Below are 25,522 nucleotides of genomic sequence, written 5' to 3'. Positions count from 1 at the left end.
TTTGGATTAGTGCTGTTTCACTCTTACGCATAGTAAAGCTGCTACAGTTTTCCTCCTCTTCCGTGCCTATATTCACACTGAATGTCATCATAGATTTTCGATACAATGTGTTAGAAAGAGATGCAGCAAACCAGTCCATGAGATCTTGTCGTCAGGAAGCGCGGAAAGTAGGCTCCCTCTATGTTAATATATACCTCTATGGTCAACATGTGAATGTGTCATGAAAATGATCACAATAAAAGGTCTTGAATCAAACATATTCTATTTATTCATCTTTATACCCTGGCAGGTTTACCAGGATATTACATAACAATCATCCACACATAACCACAATTAATTGTCCGGTTTGAGGTTGTGAGCTCATACTTACATCTGGGATCATTAATCACAAACACAGAGTCACCACAGGAAGAAATAAAACGTAGATGTGATCTAACAAAAGTTGCCACGGCAAAAATGACCACAATATGGAAGGACTGTCAAATTTCAAGAGCGTTAAAGATGGTTGATCAACTGCTTAATATTCTCAATAGTGACCTACGGATGTGAATCTTGAACATTGAGACAATCTGAAAGAAGGTAGATAGACGCCACTGAAATGTTATGTTGGAGACGAATGCTACAAATTCCTTGGACCGACCATAGGACAAATAATTCAATTTTAAGAGAGCTAAAAGTTAGCAAACGACTCTCCAGTAAAGTCCATCTACAACAATTAAAATACTTTGGACATGGTATGAGAGCAAATACAGAAAACATGGAAAGACTCATTATATAAGGAAAGGTGGATGACTGAAGATCACGAGGAAGATCCCAACAAGATGGATCGATGAAATTACAGGAATATGCAAAAGACCTATGCATAAGTTAAAAGAAATGACCAGAGACACAGATCTTTGGAGACGGACAATACACAACATCACGTCGACCACTACACTCCCTCCGGGGGGGGGGGGTCAGGATTGAAGAGAGGGACGCAAGAGGATGATGGTCCTCTCTGTAAAAGAATGAAGTAGTAACTGTCTTTCATTTTCTTTTAGTTTTACTGCTATGGGAGTACAAGGAATCAAGATTCGATGGAATTTTACCTAGATAAATTGACTGGTTGTGGAATGCAATCTTAGATTCTTCCTAGTCTAATTTATATCTTTTATCTGTCTGCTAGTATGGTTCATTTGCCTTGCAAATTTTAGAAGGCACGAATTCATGTTGTCACCATAATCTTGGTTCCAACAGTATAAGTTTTATATTTTTGGATATAAGACTCCTCACTCCTCATCGTTTTAAAAATAAACTAAATTTCAAAGTTTTACTTACGGCATCTAAATCTGAATATTGCTTGCTGAGAGTGAGCCATGTAAACCTAAGATGTACCATTCCGTGTTTTGCTTGTTCTAAAGTAACCCACTATAAACAAAATAACGATACACAATTACTATTTAGTTTTACCGAAGTTAAAGCTAAGACTCACCATATCATCATGACCTTTCTTTACAATATTAGAGACTTCAATAGTAGCCCTAAAATCGTTTATTATATTAATATTTTTCCGTATTATAATTATTTATTAAGTAGAAATAAAACCAGATCCGCTTTTAACTTGCATATTATTCTTTATGGTTCAGATAATAAAAGGTCTAGGTGGTTATCAGCCCCTAAAGACTTCATAGAAGGGCAGCTATATTAGTTTTCATAAATTGTAATAACGATATAGAAATATTAAATCTGAAATCATATAAAATAGTAAAATAAAGCAAAGAAATATTTGATACGCGATACAGTACTCCTACCTTCTACTCAAAAAGATCAGCAAACATTACTTGATAGTGTCGTAAAGAATTGTCAGCAGGTCTGGATCTGAACATACGGAAAACCAGTTGACCAAATTGTTTACCTTATAAATCCAAATTAGAACCGGAATGGGTATTTCCGTTTACGTGTTCATTTCACAAATCGACACACGGAAACGGTAAGACATATTTGCTTCCAAACAAGTGTTGATTTGAAAGAGATTCGAACTACGCACGGGTTTGTTGGGATGCTACATACCAGTGCAATATTACTGCGTCTATTCATTTCATGTGTTGTTTATTAGTTTGCATTTGTAAAACTAACTTTCAACTAGATATATGTATTTGTGTTTTATACTACCTACCTAAAAATTCAAATATTTCCATTATTTACTAATAGACTCTTTACTGCCAATCCTTCCTATAAACCAATTTTATGCAAAATGAAATATTTAACCAAAAACCAAAAATCATTCGGTGGATTTGTGGAAACAAAACATAATCGTAATATCAAACTTTTCTTCCTTTTTCTTTATAAATTTTCAAAAAACTCAAAGTCGTACCAAAATACTATCTTAAAAAACTATCATTATACGTACCTACCTACTTATACCTACATTTTTTTGCAATGCACAATAATACTTTAATGTTCTATTAAAACATATTTTAGATTCAGTTGAACAATTTTTGATTTTGCAGACAGGAGCTATTTGTGATAAACGGTAGAAATAGAATAAAAAAACGGGACAATTTTGCACGTATTTGTGATTTTATGAGGGTGTTTTTAATAGAACATTATTATTGTAGACCAGAGCGGATCTGTGAAAAAACGTCTATTATTGGATGTGCGAGGTGGCATTCGGATTTTTGCATATAAAGTTCGGTGACAGCTTCAATAATAATTGATTTATGCTCTTTCTTAAATATGCCCGGAACATTAATAAAAAAATTAAAATATATAAAAATTTCGAAAAACATCGATTTCTTTCTACTTTGTTTGCTTATAACTTTAAAACGATTCGTTTTGGAAAATATGGGGAAATAAAATAAAGATAATTAAATTTTGTATCATATTCGTTCGGTTAAAAATGTCTTAAATTATTAACCTTTCTGCAAAATAGCAATAAATACAATATATATATATATATATATATATATATATATATATATATACCGGGTGGTGAATTGGAACACGGGCCATAGGAAACTCAATGTAAAATTCTAAACTGTTGAATTCCTGCTTCCCTAATTATTTTACATCAAAAGTCATAAGAAACTATTTGTAGAGAATTGAAATCTGTATTGAAAACAACTGTTAATATTGTTCTACGAACAATTATTATTCAAAATTTTGTAAAAATATAATACAATTTTCAGAGAAATACGCCAAAGTTACGCCACACACAGTGCAATAATGTGTATAAGATTGCATTCGGTGACAATGAATTTTTTTTTCTCTGATTCTGGCTTTGGTTTAGAACTAGAACCTTTAGCCACGTAATTGTATAACTTATCACTAAGTCAGGGGAGTAATGTGTAGTGTGTGTGTTGAGTAAGTGTCTTGTTACTTTGCAAAGTCAACGTCATTGTCTTTGCAAAGAGACGCTAATTGTTTCCGAACGTCTGCGGTCCCTCCGGTGAGTACCGATATTCCCACAAGGACAGAAACTATTTTTCATTTATTAATTTATAATAAATGAAAAATTTCTGACGCTGGTAGGATTCGAACTCCCGACCTTTCGTTTCAAAGGTAGGCGCTCTTACCACTGCGCCACAGAGGGGGTCTACAATGAATTTATTATATTAACAATTTGAACTGTCAATTTCTTTATTTATTTTATCATTTATTGTTTAAAACACAATAAAGTTGATCAGATACCCTCAGTTAAGGAGAAAGTATTAATTATAAAGATTCAATAGTGTGCTCACTGTCAGTGTACTGCGGTAAATACATTATATTTTTCAAAATTTTGGAATGTGTTTAAATCGTAGAACAATTGTAACTTCTGTTTTTAATACAGATTTCAATCCTCTACAAATAACTTCTCATGACTTTTGACGTAACATAATTAGGGAAGCAGGAATTCAACAGTTTAAAATTTTACATTGAGTTTCCTATGGCCCGTTTTCCGATTCACCACCCTGTATATAAACAAATGAAATAGAGAATGCGGAAAAATCCCCTTACGAACAATTCACACATCCACTACTTCGGGCTGGGAAAAATTTTTTGAATAGAATCGAAGATCCAAACACCAGCTCTTAGAAATGTGTTTCGCCCTCTTCAACCTCTATGGGCTCATCGGTGAAGATGAGAGGTTGAATAACTTCAGACACATTCCAATCAAAAAACAACATTCGAGACCTAGACATAGCAGGAACGTAAATCTTTTGATCACTGAGTGTGTTTCAAAGATCTACATCTTTTGTTTTTTCATATATATATATATATATATATATATATATATATATATATATATATATATATAACCGGTTCTATAGCGTTCTACGCCTTCCGGTACCCAATCGCCAAGCCTGTCGATCTAGCCAGTCATTTTCTTGAAGATTTCTTTCTGACATGGCTTTTGTAATTCCTTGTTTCCAGGAGGTCGGTGGCCTTCCTCTTTTCCGTTTTTCTGGCGGTATCCATATCTGGCGGTAAATACAAAATAAGGGGGCAAAATAAGCCTGTTTTTATTCAATGTTTTTCAACCACTTTGATTGCACTTAGAACCTTCGTAATTCACTTAAAAAATTCTTACAACACACTTAAATCGTCCACCAAATTTCATTAAAATCGACTTAATAGATTTTGCATAATAATTTTGCAATCTAAATTTTTTTAAAAACTTTCTGAACAAAAAGTAGACTATTTATAATTTTGCTCATTTTTTTTTACATATAAAGAGGCGCTCTACCTATAGAATACATTTTACAGAACTAAAATTGGATTATTTAAGCGGCCTCGGCACTGTTTTAAAGTTATAAACAATTTTTTGGGTTATAAACAAATGCAGTGAGGACGTTTGGGTTGGAATAAATTCATTTTTCAGTTATTTATTAAATACACATTTTTTCTGTTCTAGGACAGCAGTAAAATGTATTTCGAATTAAATAAATGATATACTTTCTTCTTTTTGTCTCAATTAATTAACCTGAATTGAATAACCTTTCGAATAAGCTAGCACACGACCGCTATTCTCATTTAAAAAAATCATCGATTACGTCATCACACCCAGATGGATGACGTCACTAGCATGATATATATGCCAAAAAATTATAATTTAAATATAAAAATCGACCTCTGTCGGGATTTATCTCCAGAGTCGTCCATTCTCGAGAAAATGAATTTATTCCAACTCATACGTCCTCACTATATTTGTTTATAAGCCAAAAAATTGTTTTTCTACGATCGTTTAATAATATACTCATTATTCGCTATTTTTGAATAGATAATAACACCCATTACTTTACCCATGAGTAATAAATCATTATATTCAAATCATTATATCAAATCGGAACAATATTAAAGAAGTAAAAACTTACCCCGGCGCCGACATAAACTCAAATCATAATTTACTCTGCTCCAAATAAAATGCAAATACAAATTAAATACAAATACAAATAAAAATACAAATTAAATTAAAGAAACTAACAAAGCCAACTAAGCCTAGTAAGATATACCTCGACCCCCTTAAAAACACCCAAACGCGCGAACACATATCACAGCAGATAAATAGTAAAATGCACAGAATATCAAATATATCAAACGAAAACAGAACTATTAACGAATGTTGGTACGATATTCAAAACTCCATCTTAGAGGACGTAAGGGAATCTTTAAAAACACCTACAATGTTGGCAAAAAATGACTGGATGAACCAAGAAATTCTAGACCTGATGGAAGTTCGACGAAAATACAAAAATAGAAATATTATCAAATACCGTGAACAAACTCATAAAAAGAAAAATTAAACAGGCCAAAGAATCCTGGCTCGAGAATTCATGTAAAGAAATAGAAGACCTCCAAAAAAAAGCATGACAGTTTCAACCTCCACAAGAAACTTAAATATACTTCTGGAATTAGAAAACAGAAAAATGTTCACGTACTTAAAACCGCAGACGAAAAAATTTGTGATCACGAACAACAGTGCAAAGAATGGGAGAGACACATCAGTGACCTTTTTGACGATGATTGTCGAGAAAATACTCCAAATACTACCTGTGACAACCAATTAGACAGACGTCCCAGTATACTGAAGTCAGAAGTCATAAAAGCAATACAACAAGCTAAAAACAATAAAGCACCTGGACCAGATCAAATCCCTGTTGAGCTACTTAAACTTTTAGATGAGGAAAACATTACCTACTTGACTACTTTCTTTAACAAAATTTACAACGAAGGAAAAATACCAGATGATTAGTTGGAGTCACTGTTTATAACATTACCAAAGAAACGCAGGCCCACCAAATGCAGCGATTTTAGACTAATCAGTTTGATGAGTCACACACTTAAAATACTTTTACGTATTACACAAAACCGAGTATTCCTTCTGTGCGAAACTAGAATGGGTAATAAGCAATTTGGTTTTAGAAATGGTCTAGGAACTAGAGAAGCACTATTTTTTATGCGCGTTCTATTACAAAAAAGTTGTGAATTCCGAAAGAACGTTTATGTTTGTTTCATCGACTTCGAGAAGACATTCGACCGAGTATGTATAACATGATACACTTTTCGAATGCCTGCAGGCAGCAGGACTTGACCACTACCATATAAGACTGCTGAAATACTTATATTACAATCAAGTAGCCTCTATCCAAATTGGAGACAGTCGTACTGAAAAACTGACGATAAAACGTGGAGTACGACAAGGTTGTGTTTTATCACCCACCCTTTTTAATCTGTACTCTGAAGAAATCTTTAGGGAGGCTTTGGATGACAGACAAGAGGGAGTAAGGCTAGGCGGAGAAGTAATCAACAATATTAGATACGCTGACGATACAGCCATTCTTGCTGAAAATTTACAAGATCCTGCAGACACTACTAAATCTAGTCAGTGAAGCAAGTTATCGGAGAGGTCTTAAAATCAACATTTCAAAGACAAAGTGGATGGCAGTTGGAAAGATTAATATAGATCAAGGTCAGCTTTCTCTTGATGGAGAGGAGTTAGAACGGGTAAATCATTTCAAGTACCTTGGCAGCTGGTTAAATGTAAATTGTGACTCTGATGAAGAGATAATAACTAGGATCGAAATATCACGGAAGTCTTTTATGACCTGGAAACCAGTTTTATGTAACAGAAACCTGTCGATGAATATTCGAAAGAAGGTGCTGAAATGTTATGTGTGGTCTATCCTATTGTATGGTTGTGAGACATGGACGTTAAAAACCACAATGCTAAACAAAATAGAAGCATTCGAATTGTGGTGCTATCGACGAATCCTAAAGATATCGTGGGTTTCGCACACTTCCAATGAAGATGTTCTTCAAATGCTGAATTCAGAAAGTCTGCTCATAAGCATCATAAAGAGAAGAAAAACAGAATACTTCGGCCATATAATTAGAGGACCTAAATACCATCTGCTTCGCCTTATAATACAAGGAAAAGTGGAGGGAAAGAGATGGATTGGTCGAAAGAAACTTTCATGGCTGCGTAATATTAGACAATGGTGTGGCTGCACAGTAGAAGAATTATTTCGCGCAGCAGCCGATAGAGAGAGATTTCAAGAAATTGTAAACATGATGACGGCCAACGTCTGAATACAGACACGGCACCTAAAGAAGAAGAAGAAGAATAAATCATTACTCACGGGCTGAAGTTACTCACGGGTTGAAGTTAGATTCAAGTGGTGCATGGCACTTTTAATATACCTATTAGCAAATAAAATCACTTAAACTTGTTTATTTAATAAAATAATCATTGTAATTTATATGAACAATTAAATTTGAAAAATTTTTAAAGGTTTTTTAACTTTAACAATGGGTTAGTACATTTTTTACGTTTAAATTTCAACATTTGACATTTTAAGATTGACGTTATTAAAAGGTAAACAATAAACAATCGGTATTAATTTCGTAAAAGGACTTACTGTTTTTCTTACTGTTCATTGTACCGGGTGTCCCAATAAGAATGGCTCTCGGCCATATCTCAGGAACGGTTTATAGTAGAGCTTTGAAATAAAAAATTTTATAACAAAAGTTGCCTCAGGAAAAGCCTGGAAATTATTTTCATAATTGTGGGACCACCGCTAGAGGGCGTAATTGAATATCAGAAATTAAAAAATCTAAATTTTACAAAATTTTCCTAATGAAGGGGCACTGGAAATCCGATCGTCGTATTCTTCATAAAATTTCATTTGACAAGTTTAGGTCTACCTTTGGAAATAAGAGGTGGGGGTGAGTGGAAACCTTGTTATGAAAAACTTGCTGTGAGTCCGGTTCTGCTTAATAAAATTTTGCAAACTTGGTCTTGTTGAAGACAGATATTTTTCGTCAATGTAAAAGTTATGATTTCGAACGAACTTACTGAGTAATATGCCAGCTAGAAGGCGTTATTTAATTTTTTGCTGAAATCTAGTGTTCCTTGGAAAATATTAAATACAAACATGCATTTTTAATACCATATTACAAAATTAGACAAAATTAGCAACAGAATAGCGAAAACCGCATGTTAATACCTTTTTTCTATCTCGAGATATCTTACAAAACGTGTAAATTTAAAAACATAACTGTTACTGTCACCGGTAAACGAAATTCATTAAAAGTAGTGTGCTATGGAAACAACAAAGAAACATTTTCCAGCTGTCAACGTATATTAGGTCTTTTCAACGCTTCTCATTTGTTTCGAGCCTCGTTCATATCTCGTATATCCACAGAGAACGACAGTTCTCACCAGTGGCGCACAACACCCCTACAAGCGACACTATATATACACGAAACTTTCGATTTTCTAAACCTGACTGAATTGAAAATTGGGCCAAATCCCATCTTAAAGTTTAGGAAACGACTCGTCCATCCATATGTTACCTCTCCATTTTGGTCCAAGGGTGTGGATTTTACGGCCCTTCCCATTTAAAGCCTGTTTTTCGTTCTCGTCCCCAAAACTCCCAAAAATTTCAAAAATTTAAGCCCCACCTTTGCGGCCTCTGATAGCACAGATCATTACCTTTCCAACGCATGTTTAATTTTGAAAATCGGTTATACCATTCAAAAGTTATCGAGCTCAGAAATATGACTCAATTTTTATTTAAAAAATGGAAAATGTTTGTGGATATGTATGTATGTATGTATGTGTGTGGAAAAGTTACACCGATCTGAATTTTTTTTTCTGTGTTTCAAGAAGGTGTGAGGGCCGATTCAGAACCGGTCTAATTTTTGACTTCTGACTACCCGTAAGCCAGCTAGAGGACTAGGTAGATACAAAATAGCATATTTTTTGGGCGTATATATCTTAGGTTCAAGGAAAGACAGGAAAACCGCAAATACACCAAATCAATAGGGTTGAGTTAAGCTTTCAAGTGGCGCTTAAGCGATCAAGCTGAAACATACACACTGCTCGCCATAGCCAAAAAACTGAAAAATTAAACTTTGAAAATTTTGGTTTTTCGACAATTACTCAAAATTTCAACCTACGAATTGCACCAATAACTGAGCGTTTGTAGAAGGACTCAGAACGCGTCTAACGGTGTATATCTCATATCTGGGAAAATTCGAATTTTTAAGTTATAGGCTTCATAAGTATAATCAAATCTATTTCTTACGGGAAAAACGGTTTTTCAAGCTCAATAATTCCTGTAATACGTTCAGTTATCATACTCGATCTTGGATGCTGGTCAGATACTACTTGTCAATACGTTTCAAATTCATGTTTAGTGATCAACATCAGGTAAACCGTTCAGAAGTTATAGAGCTCAAAAAGTATAATTAGTCCAGGAACTGAAATTTTTCACTTCGCAATTTTTACAGAATGGATAGATTTGCTTGAAAATTTAACAATAAGTAGTGGATAGTCCAAGGATCAAAATCTATATGATGCCGAAAGACGCTTTTACCATGGGGTTGTTGCCACCTCATCTCGAGGGTGGAAATTTTTTATTATATTTTGACCGCAAATGCTGGTAAAAATATTAATTATAAGCAAAAAATGTTCATTATACATTTTTTTGATAAAATTAATAGTTTTCGATTTATTGGTTATCGAAGCTGTTAGTTTTATATCGAAAAAATTACCAGAGAACGGCAGTTCTCGCCAGTGGCGCAGAAATACGCCCCCCTACACGCGATACTATTATATACACGAAATTTTCAATTTTCTAAATCTGACTGAATTGAAAATTGTGCCAACTCCCATCTTCAAGTTCAGAAAAAGACTCACCCATTCATATGTCAACCATCCATTTTGGTCCAAGGGTGTCGATTTTACGGCCCTTCCTATTTAGGTCTGTTTTTCGTTCTGGCCCCCAAAACTCCCAAAAACTTCAAAAATTTAAGTCCGACCTTTGCGGCTTCTAACAGTACTGATCATTACCTTTCCAACGCATGTCTAATTTTGAAAATCGGTTATACCATTCAAAAGTTATAGAGCTTAGAAATGTGACTTAATTTTTATTTAAAAAAGGGAAAATGTTTTTGGATATATATGTATGTGTGTTTGAAAGTTAAACCGATTTGATATTTTTCATCTGTGTTTAAAGAGGGGGTCAGGGCCGATTTAGAACCGGTGTAGTTTGTGACTTTTGACCACCCATAAGCCAGCTATAGGACTTGGTAGGTACAAAACGGCATATGTTTTGGGGGTATATATATTCGGATCAAGAAGAGCCAGGAGAACCGCAAATACATCAAATTAATAGTGTTGACTTAAGCTTTCAAATGGTGTCTAAGCCGTCAGAATCAGACATACACACGGCTCAGTATAGCCGAAAAACTGAAAAACTAAACTTTGAAAATTTTGGTTTTTCGACAATTACTCAACATTTCAACCTACAAATTGTGCCAATAACTTAGCGTTTATAGAAGTACACCAGACGAATTTAACGGTGTATACCTCATATCCCGGAAAATTTGAATTTTTTAGGTTATAGGCTTCATAAGTATGATAAAATCTATTTCCTGTGGGAAAAACGGTTTCTCAAGCTCAATAATTCCTGTAGTAGCTTCAATTTTCATACTTGACCTTAGATCCATCAGATACTACTGGTCAATACGTTTCAAACTCATGTTTACTGATCAAAATCGGTTAAACCGTTTAGAAGTTATTAAACTACAAAAGTATAATCCAATTTACGATTATTCCCGAAATGGTTTATGTAGTTGTAGTGGTTACGACGCTAAATTTGATCTGGCAACGGGCAATCCGACTTCATTTACCGGCCATCTCAATTTGTTTTCAATCTATTTCGAATAAAAAAAAATCTAGTGTACATTCGATGGACACTAGATCATTTGGGAGATAATGCAACAAAGGTGACCATTTATAAAGCTTGACGTGTAATAGAAGAACATTGCATTCAACTTCATACATTTAATTTATAAATAACTTTGAAAAACTCCTGATACAAGAATAAAAAACCGCTAAACGCCGTAAAAATGAGTGGCGCATAAAATATTCCAGCTACAAAAGATCTGATATGAATATTACGTGGCGCGAAAATGGATTTTCATTTGATGCAAAACAAAATTCTAGTTTTATTTTAAAAGATTTTTCCAGAATATTTGCTAAATTTGAAGTAAACGCGCCACAAAAGAGTTTCAAAATTCAAACTGTATCAAAGTTACTCTTTTGTGGCGCGTTTACTTCAAATTTAGCAAATATTATGGAAAAATCTTTTAAAATAAAACTAGAATTTTGTTTTGCATCAAATGAAAATCCATTTTCGCGCCACGTAATATTCATATCAGATCTTTTGTAGCTGGAATATTTTATGCGCCACTCATTTTTACGGCGTTTAGCGGTTTTTTATTCTTGTTAATATTATACACGGATTATACGGCATATGACAGAAGCTCGAAACAAATGAGAAGCGTTGAAAAGCCCTATTACAAAGAAATAAAAACAACTATTTAGTGATGACATAAACGTTCAAATTTTTGCCCATCATTTCCGTTGCAAAAATTTACTCTTAGAAGAGTAGATTGAACAGCAGTCTCAATTTCTGCTCTCGATATGCTTTGAATGGCGTTTAGTATTCTCTGGATAATGTATTCTAGAGTAGTGTATGATGGGCAACAATTTGAATATTTAGGTCGTCACTAAGTAGTTCTTTTTGTTCTGTGTTATATTTAATTTTAATAGTATTGTTTCTCTTTATATTGTTGTTTTAATTAATTATATTTTTATACGTTGACATCTGGAAGATGTTATTTTGTTTTTTTTCCACAGCACACTACTTTTCATTAACTTAGTTTACCGGTGATAGTAACAGTTATGTATATAATTTACACGTTTCTCGAGATATCTTGAGATAGAAAAAAGGTATCGACATGCGGTTTTCGATATTCTATTTCTAATTTAATCTAATTTTATAAAGTATGATTAAATATGCATACTTGTATTTAATATTTTCCAAAGAAAACTAGATTTCTAAAAAAAATTAAATAACGCCTCCGAGCTGGCTTATTACTTATTAGGATGGTTCAAAATTATCACGCTTACATTGAAGAAAAAGATCTGTCTTCAACAAGACCCAGTTTTCAAAAATTGATTTAGCAGAACCGGACTTACAGCCATTTTTTCATAACAAGGTTCCCACTCACCCCCACCTCTTATTTGCAAAGGTAGAGTTAAATATAGCATGATACATAGACTGACAGAAATTCCCATGACAAAAAATAACTTCGAAATAGAACTAAACATCATTAAACAAATAGCAGTAAACAACGGCTATAACGAACAAACAGTTAACAAAATTTTAAACCAAAAACTCCACAAGAAAGCCCTGAAATTAGTGTATCCACCACCACAGAAAGAACCCAGTACCTTCTGCTCTCTCACATATACTGGCAAGATAACAACAACAATAGCCAGATACATAAAAAAGAAAGGAATAACACCAGCTTTCAGAACTAACAACAACTTAAGCAAATATATTAAGAACAATAAAAGCCGAAAGAGAAAGCAACTACAGAGTGGTGTGTACAAACTAACATGTGGTGACTGTCCGAAAACGTACATCGGTCAAACTGGCAGAACTTTTGACAAACGGATAGCAGAACACAAAAGGGCATTCAACAATAGAAAAACAGACACTTCTACATACGCACTTCACCTTCTAGATCATAATCATTCTTTCAATGAAGAGTTTCAAATTCTACATATTCAAAATAAAGGCCTTAAGCTATCTTTTTTAGAATCTATGGAAATTAATAAACTGAAAAATACAGATATAATTCTGAATGACCAACTCGAGACAAATAGCTCCCCACTCCTCAACCTCTTCAGTTGAAGATTAAAAAGGCAAACACATTGTAAACTATATTACTTGAGAAAGGCACTCCGCCGAAACAGCTGTAGTCACTTAGATATAATAAATTTTGTGGAAGTATAGAAAACAAACGTTTTCAGTCTTTTATTGTTAGATAAAATGAACTTCCATCAAGTAACGGTCGAATCCATCAAGAGTTAAACTTGTTAAATCAAATATGCGCAGAATTTGATGAAGAATACAATAATCGGATTTCCAGTGCCCCTTCATTAGGAAAATTTTGTAAAATTTAGATTTTTTTATTTTTGATATTCAATTACGCCCTCTAGCGGTGGACCCACAATTATGAAAATAATTTCCAGGCTTTTCCTGAGGCAACTTTTGTTATAAAATTTTTTATTTCAAAGCTCTACTATAAACCGTTCCTGAGATATGGCCGAGAGCCATTCTTATTGGGACACCCGGTACAATAGATTTTAATTGAGAGCACACGTTCTTTTTCATGTAATTGTCTTAAAATATGTCTTATTTTTAAAAGCCACCGCTATTCCATGACATAATGACAACTGTTTGATTGTTTTATAAGCTCAACGAGTGTGATTCTAACAGTGTTGCCATAGTTATATAAAATATATTTTCTTATGAAAAATAAAATATTTCGTTTTAAATCCACAGAGAACGGCAGTTCTCACCAGTGGCACACAACACCCCTACAAGCGACACTATATATACACGAAATTTTCGATTTTCTAAACCTGACGGAATTGAAAATTGGGCCAAATCCTATATTAAAGTTTAGGAAAAGACTCGTCCATCCATATGTTACTGCTCCATTTTGGTCCAAGGGTGTGGATTTTACGGCCCTTCCCATTTAAAGCCTGTTTTTCGTTCTCGTCCCCAAAACTCCCAAAAATTTCAAAAATTTAGCCCGACCTTTGCGGCTTCTGATAGCATAGATCATTACCTTTCCAACGCATGTTTAATTTTGAAAATCGGTTATACCATTCAAAAGTTATCGAGCTCAGAAATATGACTCAATTTTTATTTAAAAAATGGAAAATGTTTGTGGATATGTATGTATGTATGTATGTATGTATGTGTGTGGAAAAGTTAAACCGATCTGAATTTTTTTTTCTGTGTTTCAAGAGGGTGTGAGGGCCGATTCAGAACCGGTCTAATTTTTGACTTCTGACTACCCGTAAGTTATCTAGAGGACTAGGTAAATACAAAATAGCATATTTTTTGGGCGTATATATCTTAGGTTCAAGGAAAGACAGGAAAACCGCAAATACACCAAATCAATAGGGTTGAGTTAAACTTTCAAATGGCGTTCAAGCGATCAAGCTGAGACATACGCAGTGCTCACCATAGCCAAAAAACTGAAAAATTAAACTTTGAAAATTTTGGTTTTTCGACAATTACTCAAAATTTCAACCTACGAATTTCGCCAATAACTGAGCGTTTGTAGAAGAACTCAGGACGCGTCTAACGGTGTATACCTTATATCTGGGAAAATTCGAATTTTTAAGTAATAGGCTTCATAAGTATGATCAAATCTATTTCTTATGGGAAAAAACGGTTTTTCAAGCTCAATAATTCCTGTAATACGTTCAGTTATCATAGTCGATCGTGGATGCATCAGATACTACTTGTCAATGCGTTTCCAATTCATGTTTAGTGATCAACATCAGGTAAGCCGTTCAGAAGTTATAGAGCTCCAAAAGTAGAATGAGTCCAGAAACTGAAATTTTTCACTTCGCAGTTTTTACAGAATGGATCGATTTGCTTAAAAATTTGACAATAAGTAGTGGATAGTCCAAGGATCAAAATCTATATGATGCCGAAAGACGCTTTTACCATGGGGTGGTTGCCACCTCATCACGAGAGTGGAATTTTTTTTTATATTTTGACCACAAATGCTGGTAAAAATATTAATTATAAGCAAAAAATGTTCATTATAAATTTTTTTGATAAAATTAATAGTTTTCGATTTATTAGTTATCGAAGCTGTTAGTTTTATATCGGAAAGATTACCAGATAACGGCAGTTCTCGCCAGTGGCGCAGAAATACACCCCCCTACACGCGACACTATTATATATACGAAATCTTCAAGTTCAAAAAAAGACTCACCCATTCATATGTCAACCATCCATTTTGGTCCAAGGGTGTCGATTTTACGGCCCTTCCTATTTAGGGTCTGTTTTTCGTTCTAGTCCCCAAAACTCCCAAAAACTTCGAAAATTTAAGTCCGACTTTTGCGGCTTCTAACAGTACTGATCATTACCTTTCCAACGCATGTCTAATTTTGAACATTACCAGAGAACGGCAGTTCTCGCCAGTGGCGCACACCCACACCACCCTACACGCGACACTATATATACACAAAATTTTCGATTTTCTAAATCTGACTGAATTGAAAATTGGGCCAACTCCCATCTTAAAGTTCAGAAAAGACTCACCCATTTATGTCAACCATCGATTTTGGTCCAAGGGTGTAGATTTTACGGCCCTTCCCATTTAGGGCCTCTTTTTCGTTCTCGTCACCAAAACTCCCAAAAAGTTTAAAAATTTGTCCAACCTTTACGGCTTCTAATAGAACTGATCATTACCTTTCCAATGCATGTCTAATTTTGAAAATCGGTTATACCATTCAAAAGTTATAGAGCTTAGAAATGTGACTCAATTTTTATTTAAAAAAGGGAAAATGTTTGTGGATATGTGGATATTTTTCTCTGTGTTTAAAGAGGGGGTCAGGGCCGATTTAGAACCGGTGTAGTTTGTTACTTTTGACGACCCATAAGCCAGCTATAGGACTTGGTAAGTACAAAACGGCATATTTTTGGGGGTATATACATTCGGATCACGAAGAGGCAGGAGAACCGCAAATACATCAAATCAATAGCGTTGACTTAAGCTTTCAAATGGTGTCTAAGCCGTCAGGATCAGACATATACACGGCTCAGTATAGCCAAAAAAACTGAAAAACTAAACTTTGAAAAAAATTTTTTTTTTCGACAATTACTCAACATTTCAACGTACGAATTGCTCCAATAACTTAAGGTTTGTAGAAGGACTCAAGACAAATCTAACGATGTATACCTCATATCCGGGAAAATTCGAATTTTTAGGTTATAGGCTTCATAAATATGATAAAATCTATTTCCTGTGGGAAAAACGGTTTCGAAAGCTCAATAATTCTTGTAATAGCTTCAGTTATCATACTTGACCTTAGATCCATCAGATACTACTGGTTAATACGTTTCAAACTCATGTTTACTGATCAAAATCGGTTAAGCCGTTTAGAAGTTATTAAGATACAAAAGTATAATCCAATTAACGATTATTCCCCAAATGGTTTATGTAGTTGTAGTGGTTACGACGCTAAATTTGATCTAGCAACGGGCAATCCGACTTCATTTACCGGCCATCTCAATATATTTTTTTTCAGTCTATTTCGAATACAAAAAAATCTAGTGTACATTCGATTGACACTAGATCATTTGGGAGATAATGCAACAAAGGTGACAATTTATAAAGCTTGACGTGTAATAGAGGAACATTGCATTCAACTTCATACATTTAATTTATAAATAACTTTGAAAAACTCCTGATACAAGAATAAAAAACCGCTAAACGCCGTAAAAATGAGTGGCGCATAAAATATTCCAGCTACAAAAGATCTGATATGAATGTTACGTGGCGCGAAAATGGATTTTCATTTGATGCAAAACAAAATTTTAGTTTTATTTTAAAATATTTTTCCATAATATTTGCTAAATTTGAAGTAAACGCGCCACAAAAGAGTTTCAAAATTCAAACTGTACCAAAGTTACTCTTTTGTGGCGCGTTTACTTCAAATTTAGCAAATATTATGGAAAAATATTTTAAAATAAAACTAAAATTTTGTTTTGCATCAAATGAAAATCCATTTTCGCGCCACGTAACATTCATATCAGATCTTTTGTAGCTGGAATATTTTATGCGCCACTCATTTTTACGGCGTTTAGCGGTTTTTTATTCTTGTAATGTTAGTAATTAATAATTATATTTTGCTACTAATCCAAATAAAAAAGGTCGTAGAAAAAGTACAGTATTCTACTTGCATGTAATGGCTATTACTCACTCTGATGAATTACGACACTCGCCGACGGCTCGTGTCACAAACTTCATCATTGTGAGTAATAGCCATCATTACATGCTCGTTGAATAATATACTATTATAACTTTAAAACAGTGCTGAGACCGCTTAAATAATCCGATTTTAATCCTGTAAAGTGTATTAGATAGGTAGAGTGCCTCTTGATATGTAAAAAAATTAGCAAACTTCTAAATGGTATATTTTTGTTCAGAAAGTTTTTAAAAATTTGAACTTTTTTAAAAAAATTTAGATTGCAAAATTATTATGCAAAATCTATTATGTCGATTTTAATGAAATTTGGTGGACGGATTAAGTATGTTGAGAATTTTCTAAGCGAATTACAAAGATTCTAAGTGCAACCAAAGTGGTTGAAAAACATTGAATAAAAACAGGCTTATTTTGCCCCCTTATTTTGTATTTATTGCTATTTTGCAGAAAGGGTAATAATTTAAGACAGTTTAAACCAGTCGTATATCATATAAAATTGTTCGTGTATCATATAAAATCGTTTTAAAGTTATAAGCAATAAATGTTGAAAAAAATCGATAAGTCAATTATGATTACTGAAGTAGTCACCTAATTTTATCTGCAAAAATCCGAATGCCACCGTGAGAGGTGGCACCACCTCAAAACAGATCCGCCCTGGTATATTGTGCGTTGCAAAAAATATAAAGTATACCTACGTATTACCTATACGCTTATATCTAATAGTTTTTTAGGTTATTTTAGTAGGTACTGCTTTGAGTTTTTTGAAAATTTATAAAGAAAAAGGAAGGAAAGTTTGATATTACGAAATTATGTTTTTATTTATTATTATTGAGAAAGTACACGTGAAACGAAGAGGCGTAGTACTGCACACTGGTATGTAGCATCCCAACGCCGTATGTTTCGGTACAAATCCGTGCGTAGTTCGGAGAATAGCTCTCTCAAATCAACACTTGTTTGGAAGCAAATATGTCTTACCGTTTCCGTGTCGATTTCAAAACTGCACTGTCGTGAAATGAACACGTAAACGTAAATACGCAACCGGAATAGAGCAGGCTAGAGCCGCTTTTGTTGTCCAAGGTATTATGTAACAGAGACCTAACATATTGGCATTGAGGATCCACCTACTTCGCTGCTACGTGTTCTCGGCCTTACTTTGTGGTGTCCAGTCTTTGACTGTCAATAAAATTGATTTAAATCGCCTTGAGACCTTTGAAATGTGGTGCTATAGAAGAATTTTAAAAGTTTGTTGGGTGGAGAAGATTCGAAACTCCACAATATTAGAACGTCTCAGCAAGACCACTGAGATTATAAAAAGCATCAAGAATAGAAAGCTGGAGTATTTCGGACATGTAATTTGAGGTCCCAAATAAAGGTTGCTACAAAATATTATGCAAGGAAAAATAGCAAGTAAACGCAATTCAGGACGAAGAAGAACTTCATGGTTGAAGGACTTGCGAGATTGGTATGGTATTGATACAAGCATGATATTTAGCGGGGCAGTGAATAAAATTAAGATAACTATGATAGGAACCAACATTCTGAAAGGACATGGTACCTATATAAAGAAGAAGTTGCAAAGCCGTTATTTCATCTACAGCGTTGTTTTCAATCGTTGGTAATATCGTGGATTTATTAGTCTGAGTAATGCTTTAACAGTTTTCGGCAAATATTTTAGCAACATAACAAAGATTTTGATAACAAAAATTTATAAAAATTCAGATTTTATCAAAAATATTTCGGATACTATTTCCTACAGGAACCTATAGCTGATAAAAACTTATGATAGAGGTTAATACATGCAGACATGTATCATTTGATCAAATTGCAAATTTGTTTATACACTACTCTAAGAAATTAACGTAGGTACCTTAAAAATGGGTCATTTTTGATGATTCGAATTTCCTAAACCTGTTGTCCGATTTAAGTGATTTTTTATATGATATAGCCTTATTCTTTAACAATATCGTTGCTAAACAGGTGAATTGTCCTATACTGAGTATACCAATCAAACTGTTTTTTTCTCAAAGTTCACCACACCTTGTAAGAATATTTTAGCATTTATAAAATACTGAATTCAAAACCCAACTATAGCCTCAGGTTTTCTTAACATTCTGTTTTTTAATTCATTCGCTTATGTTGGATAATAAAAAAGTTAGGCACTTTAACAACTAGCCATGTTTTTCATCAATACAAGGTGTGCGACAAACTTTAAGGGGCAATTCTGGATGAAAAAGAAATGACAGTTTGCTTCATAGACGTATGTCCGCAAATGCTTCGTTTGTTGTTTTATTTTATGGCAAAAAACAACATTTATTTGTTTGACAGCTTTATAAAAACTGACTTTTAAGCAAGATCAGATCATGGGTTTAATAATCTAATATTCATTAAATATCTTTTGTTTCCAGTTATCTATCCAAACTATTTTGATCTATTTTACTATTTTAATCATATGAATATACAAGATTACAAGCTTCTGGTTTTATCTCCACTGAAGAACAAGCTACGCTTAAAAAACTATCAACACTTGCTTTAATAAGCGTTTCAATGTTAATTAATGATAGTGTAATGTAAATTTTTGCTGTGATCCGATTTGTTTTAATTTATAATCTAATATAATATGTATTTATATTTTTTGTGGTGAAAATCCCATAAGTAAGGTTATCGGTCAAGGAGAAAGAAAAAAATGAAAATACTATTCCAATATTTTAATAGAAAACGTTTCATTGTGCAGTATTTTTGCACTTCTTCAGTTCTACAGATTTAAAGCATGGAAACATGGGCCATCTTCAAGACAGATGTTAGACGAAGCAACGAAGCATTAAACCTAGGAATTTTGTGCAGTAAGATGAATCGTCGTGCAACTTTTTGCATTCGATTAGAGGGAGTGTCAGGCAACTTTGTGAACTAAATTCATCTAGGGCAAAAACTTTTGTGCATAAGAAAATGCATTTTAAAAGTGCATCTCGAAGAGGTGAAAATGAAAAATTTAGAACTCGGACAATATTGATGGAAATGAGTTGAATTTTTATAATCGGGGGTTTTGGGGATCGCCGAGCACGAATTTAGTATTGCCGATGCTCTCCAAGATACCTAGTGCCCAAGGTGGAACTCGTCGCCTGGAGTTTTATGTTATAATCATTCAAAATCAGTCAATAACCATTACTCTGAGGGTTTTGGGGGTCGCTGAATAAGAGTTTCATATGGTCGATGGTCTCCAAGATACTTGGTGCCCAGGGTGGAGCTCGTCGTCTGGAGTATTATGTTATAATTATTCCAAATCATTTAAAACCATTACGCGGGGGGTTTTAGGGGTCGCTTAGCACGAATTTCATGAATGCGATGGTATCCTGTGTACCTGGTGCCCAGGGTGGAACTCGTCGCCTGGAGTTTTATGTTATAATCATTCAAAATCAGTCAATAACCATTACTCTGAGGATTTTGGGGGTCGCTGAACTATAATTTCATGTGTTCGATGGTCTCCAAGGTACCTGGTGCCCAAAGTGGAACTCGTCGTCTGGAGTTTTGTTATAATTATTACAAATCATTTAATATCATTACTCGGGGAGTTTTGGGGGCCGCTGAACATGAATTTCATGACGGTGATGGTCTCCAAGGTACCTGGTGCCCAGGGTGGAACTCGTCGCCTGGAGTTTTATGGTATAATAATGGTATAATCAATTTATTTGTATAATATAATGAAAAAATTAATCAAACAGTAAAATAAAATAAAAAAAATATATTTACTTACTTGAAGTTACACAAATTTCTCTCTTCCGCAATTTCGAAAACCAAAATTATAAAACAGCGCAGCTACAGACTGTAGATAATAAAAATTCCTTTAATACCAATCTTAAACGGTTTGATATTATAATATTATTATTTATTCTGTAATGAACAAAACTAATAAGTATAAAATATATGACTTTTTCAAAACACCAACATTAAAAACTTATTTTGCTTTAAATACGGTATCACTTTTTAGATGTTTTTTTATAATTAATTAAAAATTTTTAAAAGAACAAAACTACATAAAAGTGTAGCTTGGAGGTATTCACATATATACTATGCTTTGTTTTTAAACCAGGAGGAGTAAAATAAAAAGATAGATTCACACCCAAGAAAGTCAATAGAAAAATCACCATATACATCTTTTTTTTTGGTTGATCATATCGGCCTTCGACGGTAATCCATCAACATTATATTATACTAATACGTCGCTAAAGAGTTCTAAAAATCACAGTTTTTTTATATAAAAGCAGACTAGAAATCTAAAAATTAAAATAATACCGAAGAAAACACAAAAAATCGCTGATTATAACTTAAGTACCCTTGAAATGCCAATTATGTCAAAATTTCATAAATATAATTAGTGTCAAAATTTAACGACAACTGCTTTAAAAGCGACAACATTTTAAAATAATTTTTAAATAGGTAATTTTTTTGGATATAATATAAAAGAGTTTTAAGAAAAATTATTAATGAAAAATATGTTTAGCGAAACCCAAAACACCGAAGTTATGGATATTGACTGATTTTGAATGAATATAACATCAAACTGCAGGCGACGAGTTCCACCCTAGGCACCAGGTACTTTGGAGATCATCGCAGACATGAAATTCGTACTCAAAGACCCAAAAAAAAACCCGAGTAATGGTTATTGACTGGTTTTGAATGGTTACAACATAAAACTCCAGGCGACGAGTTTCACCCTGGGCACCAGGTAACTTAAAAACCAACGCCTACATGAAATTCGTACTAAACGTCCCACAAAACCCCAGATTAATGGTTTTTCACTAATTTTGAATAATTATGATATAAAACTCCAGGCGACGAGTTGTACCCTGGGAACCAGGTACCTTGGAGACCATCGCCAACATTAAATTGTGTTTAGCGACTCCAAAAGTCCAAACATGAGTAATGGTTATTGACTGATTTTGAATGGTTATAACATAAAACGCTAGGCAACGAGTTGCAACCCTTGGCACCAGGTACCTTGGGCACCATCGCCGACAATAAATTCGTGGTCAGCGACCCCAATCAATCAAGACATGTTATTTATTCCCCGTTTAGGCTTGAGCTACTTCAGGGTACTGGAACTCCCTTTTTTTTTGCGGGAGTGTGTGGAACATGGTTGATTCCAAAGGGAAGCATGTTGTTGAGAAGTGTGGGTTTAGACGGTGATTTTTTGCTATGTGCTGGGCTAGTTGGAGCGAGCGAGAAGAAATGCTATGTCCTGTATTTGCTAATCTCTGCGTTAGATACCCGCCAAACAGCGAAGGTAGCTGTCACTTGTGGAACGGCTCTTGGATTCAGCTTTTGGGATGCAGTTTGGTTATCTGCGATATAGTAGGGGAGTGTTTTCTAGAATTTCGTGGAACTCATCGGGAAGTTCGTTTCTAGCTAATTGAAGAAGTTTAGCCGGAGGGAACGGAACTTGGGAATCCCGGTGAGTCTAAAACCGCGCCTATTGCAAGTTGTTTTTAGGATGTTTTTGGCTCTAATGAATGTTAGAGCCGTTGATGACGCGCATTGTATACTTGCTGCCGAGAGAACGTATTCTGTCGACTATTTTGGGGATTTTAGCGAGTGGATGTACTAGTACAGACGGATACAACCTTCCCTTCCTCAGGCACTTCCTCAGAACCCTACGTTCTGTGGCGGCAATTCTGTTGTTGGCTCGTGGTTTTAGCAGAGTATAGAGACACGATCTGTAGTCGATTATCGGTCTTATTAAGGTTTTGTACGTATGTACAAGTGTTTTGCTGGACGTACCTCCAAACCTCAGCGACCCCAAAAACCGCCGTGTAATGGATATTGACTGATTTTTAATTATTATAACATAAGACTCCAGGCGACGAGTTCCTCACTGGGCACCAGGTACCTTGGAGACTATCAGCGACATGAAATTCGTACTCAGCGACCCCCAAAACCCCCAGGGTAATAGTTTTTGGCTGATTTTGGATAATTATAACTAAAAACTCTAGGCGACGAGTTCCACCCTGGGCACCAGGTATCTTGGATGCCATCGCCAACATTAAATTCGTGGCCGGCGACCCCAAAAACCCCCCGATTAATGGATATTGACTGATTTTTAATGATTATAACATAAAACTCTAGGCGACGAGTTCCACCGTGGGCCCCAGGTACCTTGGACACCATCGTCAATATGAAATTCGTGCTCAGCGATCCCCAAAACCCCCGAGTATAAAAATTCAACTTATTTCCGTCAATATCTCGCAAGTTCTAAATTATTCATTTTCATCTCTTCGAGATGCACATTTAAAATGCATTTTCTTATGCACAAAAATTTTTGCCCTAGATGAATTTAGTTCACAAAGTGGCCTGACACTCTCTCTAATCGAATGCAAAAAGTTGCATGACGATTCATCTTACTGCACAAAATTCCTAGGCTTTGGGCTTTTTAGTGCTTCGTTGCTTCGTCTATGTTCATGTTTGAACGAAGAATTCTGAAGGCGCATTTAAATCAAAGCGAACACGAACGAACGAACGAATTCGTTCGTTAACTTTATTGTATTTGTACAGCGAATCGAGCACGACCGAACGAATTCGTTCGCATTCGCACATGTTCCAACCGATGTCGGTAAGTGAGCGAATCATCAAAGGACAGTGGATAGACGGTAGCGAACGAATTCGTTTAGAAGTACTGATTTAATTTATTTACAAACATTAGTTTGAGAGGGTTGTTTATTGTGTAGTTGTGAAAACATAATTTTGCAATATGGAATATGCCTATGAAACCCAAAATCGAAGCTATATAAAATAATAAACAGAAAAACTGATACTTGTTTTAACATTTCTATAGGAATGGGTTGTGATGTCTCTGAACTAAAAAAATGAATTAGCTTCTGGCATCATTTAGACGAGAAAGACAAAAAGAGGGTTCGAAGTGGTTTGCTTTTAAAACCCTAATGTTTTTATTGGATAAATTTCAACCCAGAAACACTAATGAGGTAACCAAATCAAATTAATTGCTAAAATTAATTAAAAGCAAATTTATTTTGATGCACCAATTTTACAATTTATTATTTGAACATAATATAGTCATAATATCAAGAGCAAGTAACTTTTTCGAGGAAGAATTTTAAGAAAGCTGGTTCTTTATTATGTTATTTTCTAAGCTACCTCAAACAGCGTATAATACCTGCTACCTGCTATTTTTGTATTAAAATTTACCCAGCAAGAAACACGAAAATAAACTTAAACACAATGTGTGACTGGCACTGGCCCATCTTTAAAACATCTGCGGGCAATATGCACTACCGATCATCAACGAATGCAAACGTTCGCTTCAATGTAAATGGCCCTACTTTGTAGCGAACGAATGACCAAGCGAACACCTACGAATTCGTTCCTTCGTTAGTTCGTTCGTGTTCGCTTTGATTTAAATGCGCCTTGAGAGAAATATTCGGTGGCATCTGTGAAAACAGTTTTTGGTGGAGGAAGTACAACTATGAGATATACATCTAGCAAAATCACACCAGAACAATCCTCCTAGACGAATCCTTATGCCACAGCCAGCGGAAAGTAGCAGAAGAGGTAGGCCAAAACTTAGATGTAAGGAATGTGTAGATGATGATGCTCTAAAAATAGATTCAGCAAACTATCAACGGTTGGCAATGGATAAGGCTGACTATAGGACTGTAGCACCATTGATGATGAGACTTTGAGCTGGATTTTAAGACACATTTTAAATTCAGGCAATTCATTTAAATACATACATACATAATCGGTTGCCTCTTTTACCATTAGGTGTCGAGGATTCCTCCTTTATATAATACTCTCTGCAAATTTACGCCACTTCTTCCTATCTGCTGCTAAAACTTTTGCTTCTTGCCACGATGTTCCTCTTTTCTTGAGTATTTCGTTTACACTAGTGTTCCAGCTTTTCCTTGGTCTGCCCCTCCTGCTTTTACCCACTGCTTTGGCCTCCCATGTCATTTTTACTTGTCTCTCACCACTCATTCTTATCATGTGTCCAGCCCATTTTAACTTCTTTTCTTCGACTTTTTCGTTGAGCGATTTTACCTGTAATTCATGTCTTATATCTTCGTTTCTTCTTTTGTCTAATCTTCTTGCTCCCACCACTTTTCTTAAGTATCTCATTTCTGTAGCTTGTAATCTTTTTCTTTGTCTGTCATTAAGTACCCAGTTTTCTGCCCC

General features: G+C 34.6%; 1 protein-coding gene across 1 annotated transcript in view; it reads right to left on the bottom strand.

Moving 5' to 3' along the window:
* Window positions 1-25,522, bottom strand: part of LOC126882970 (extended synaptotagmin-2-like) — a gene marked incomplete at its 5' end in the record, with an annotated part of 104,435 nt that overhangs the window by 38,140 nt on the left and 40,773 nt on the right. Inside the window, 2 exon segments of the mRNA XM_050648097.1 lie at window positions 1,318-1,407; window positions 1,472-1,520. Of these exon segments, the coding sequence (XP_050504054.1) occupies window positions 1,318-1,407; window positions 1,472-1,520 (139 nt within the window).

Source organism: Diabrotica virgifera, chromosome 4 (genome assembly GCF_917563875.1).
Source record: "Diabrotica virgifera virgifera chromosome 4, PGI_DIABVI_V3a".
NCBI lineage: Eukaryota > Metazoa > Arthropoda > Insecta > Coleoptera > Chrysomelidae > Diabrotica > Diabrotica virgifera.
Note: the sequence above shows the minus strand (reverse complement) of the source record. Positions and strands in the feature narration are given on the sequence as shown.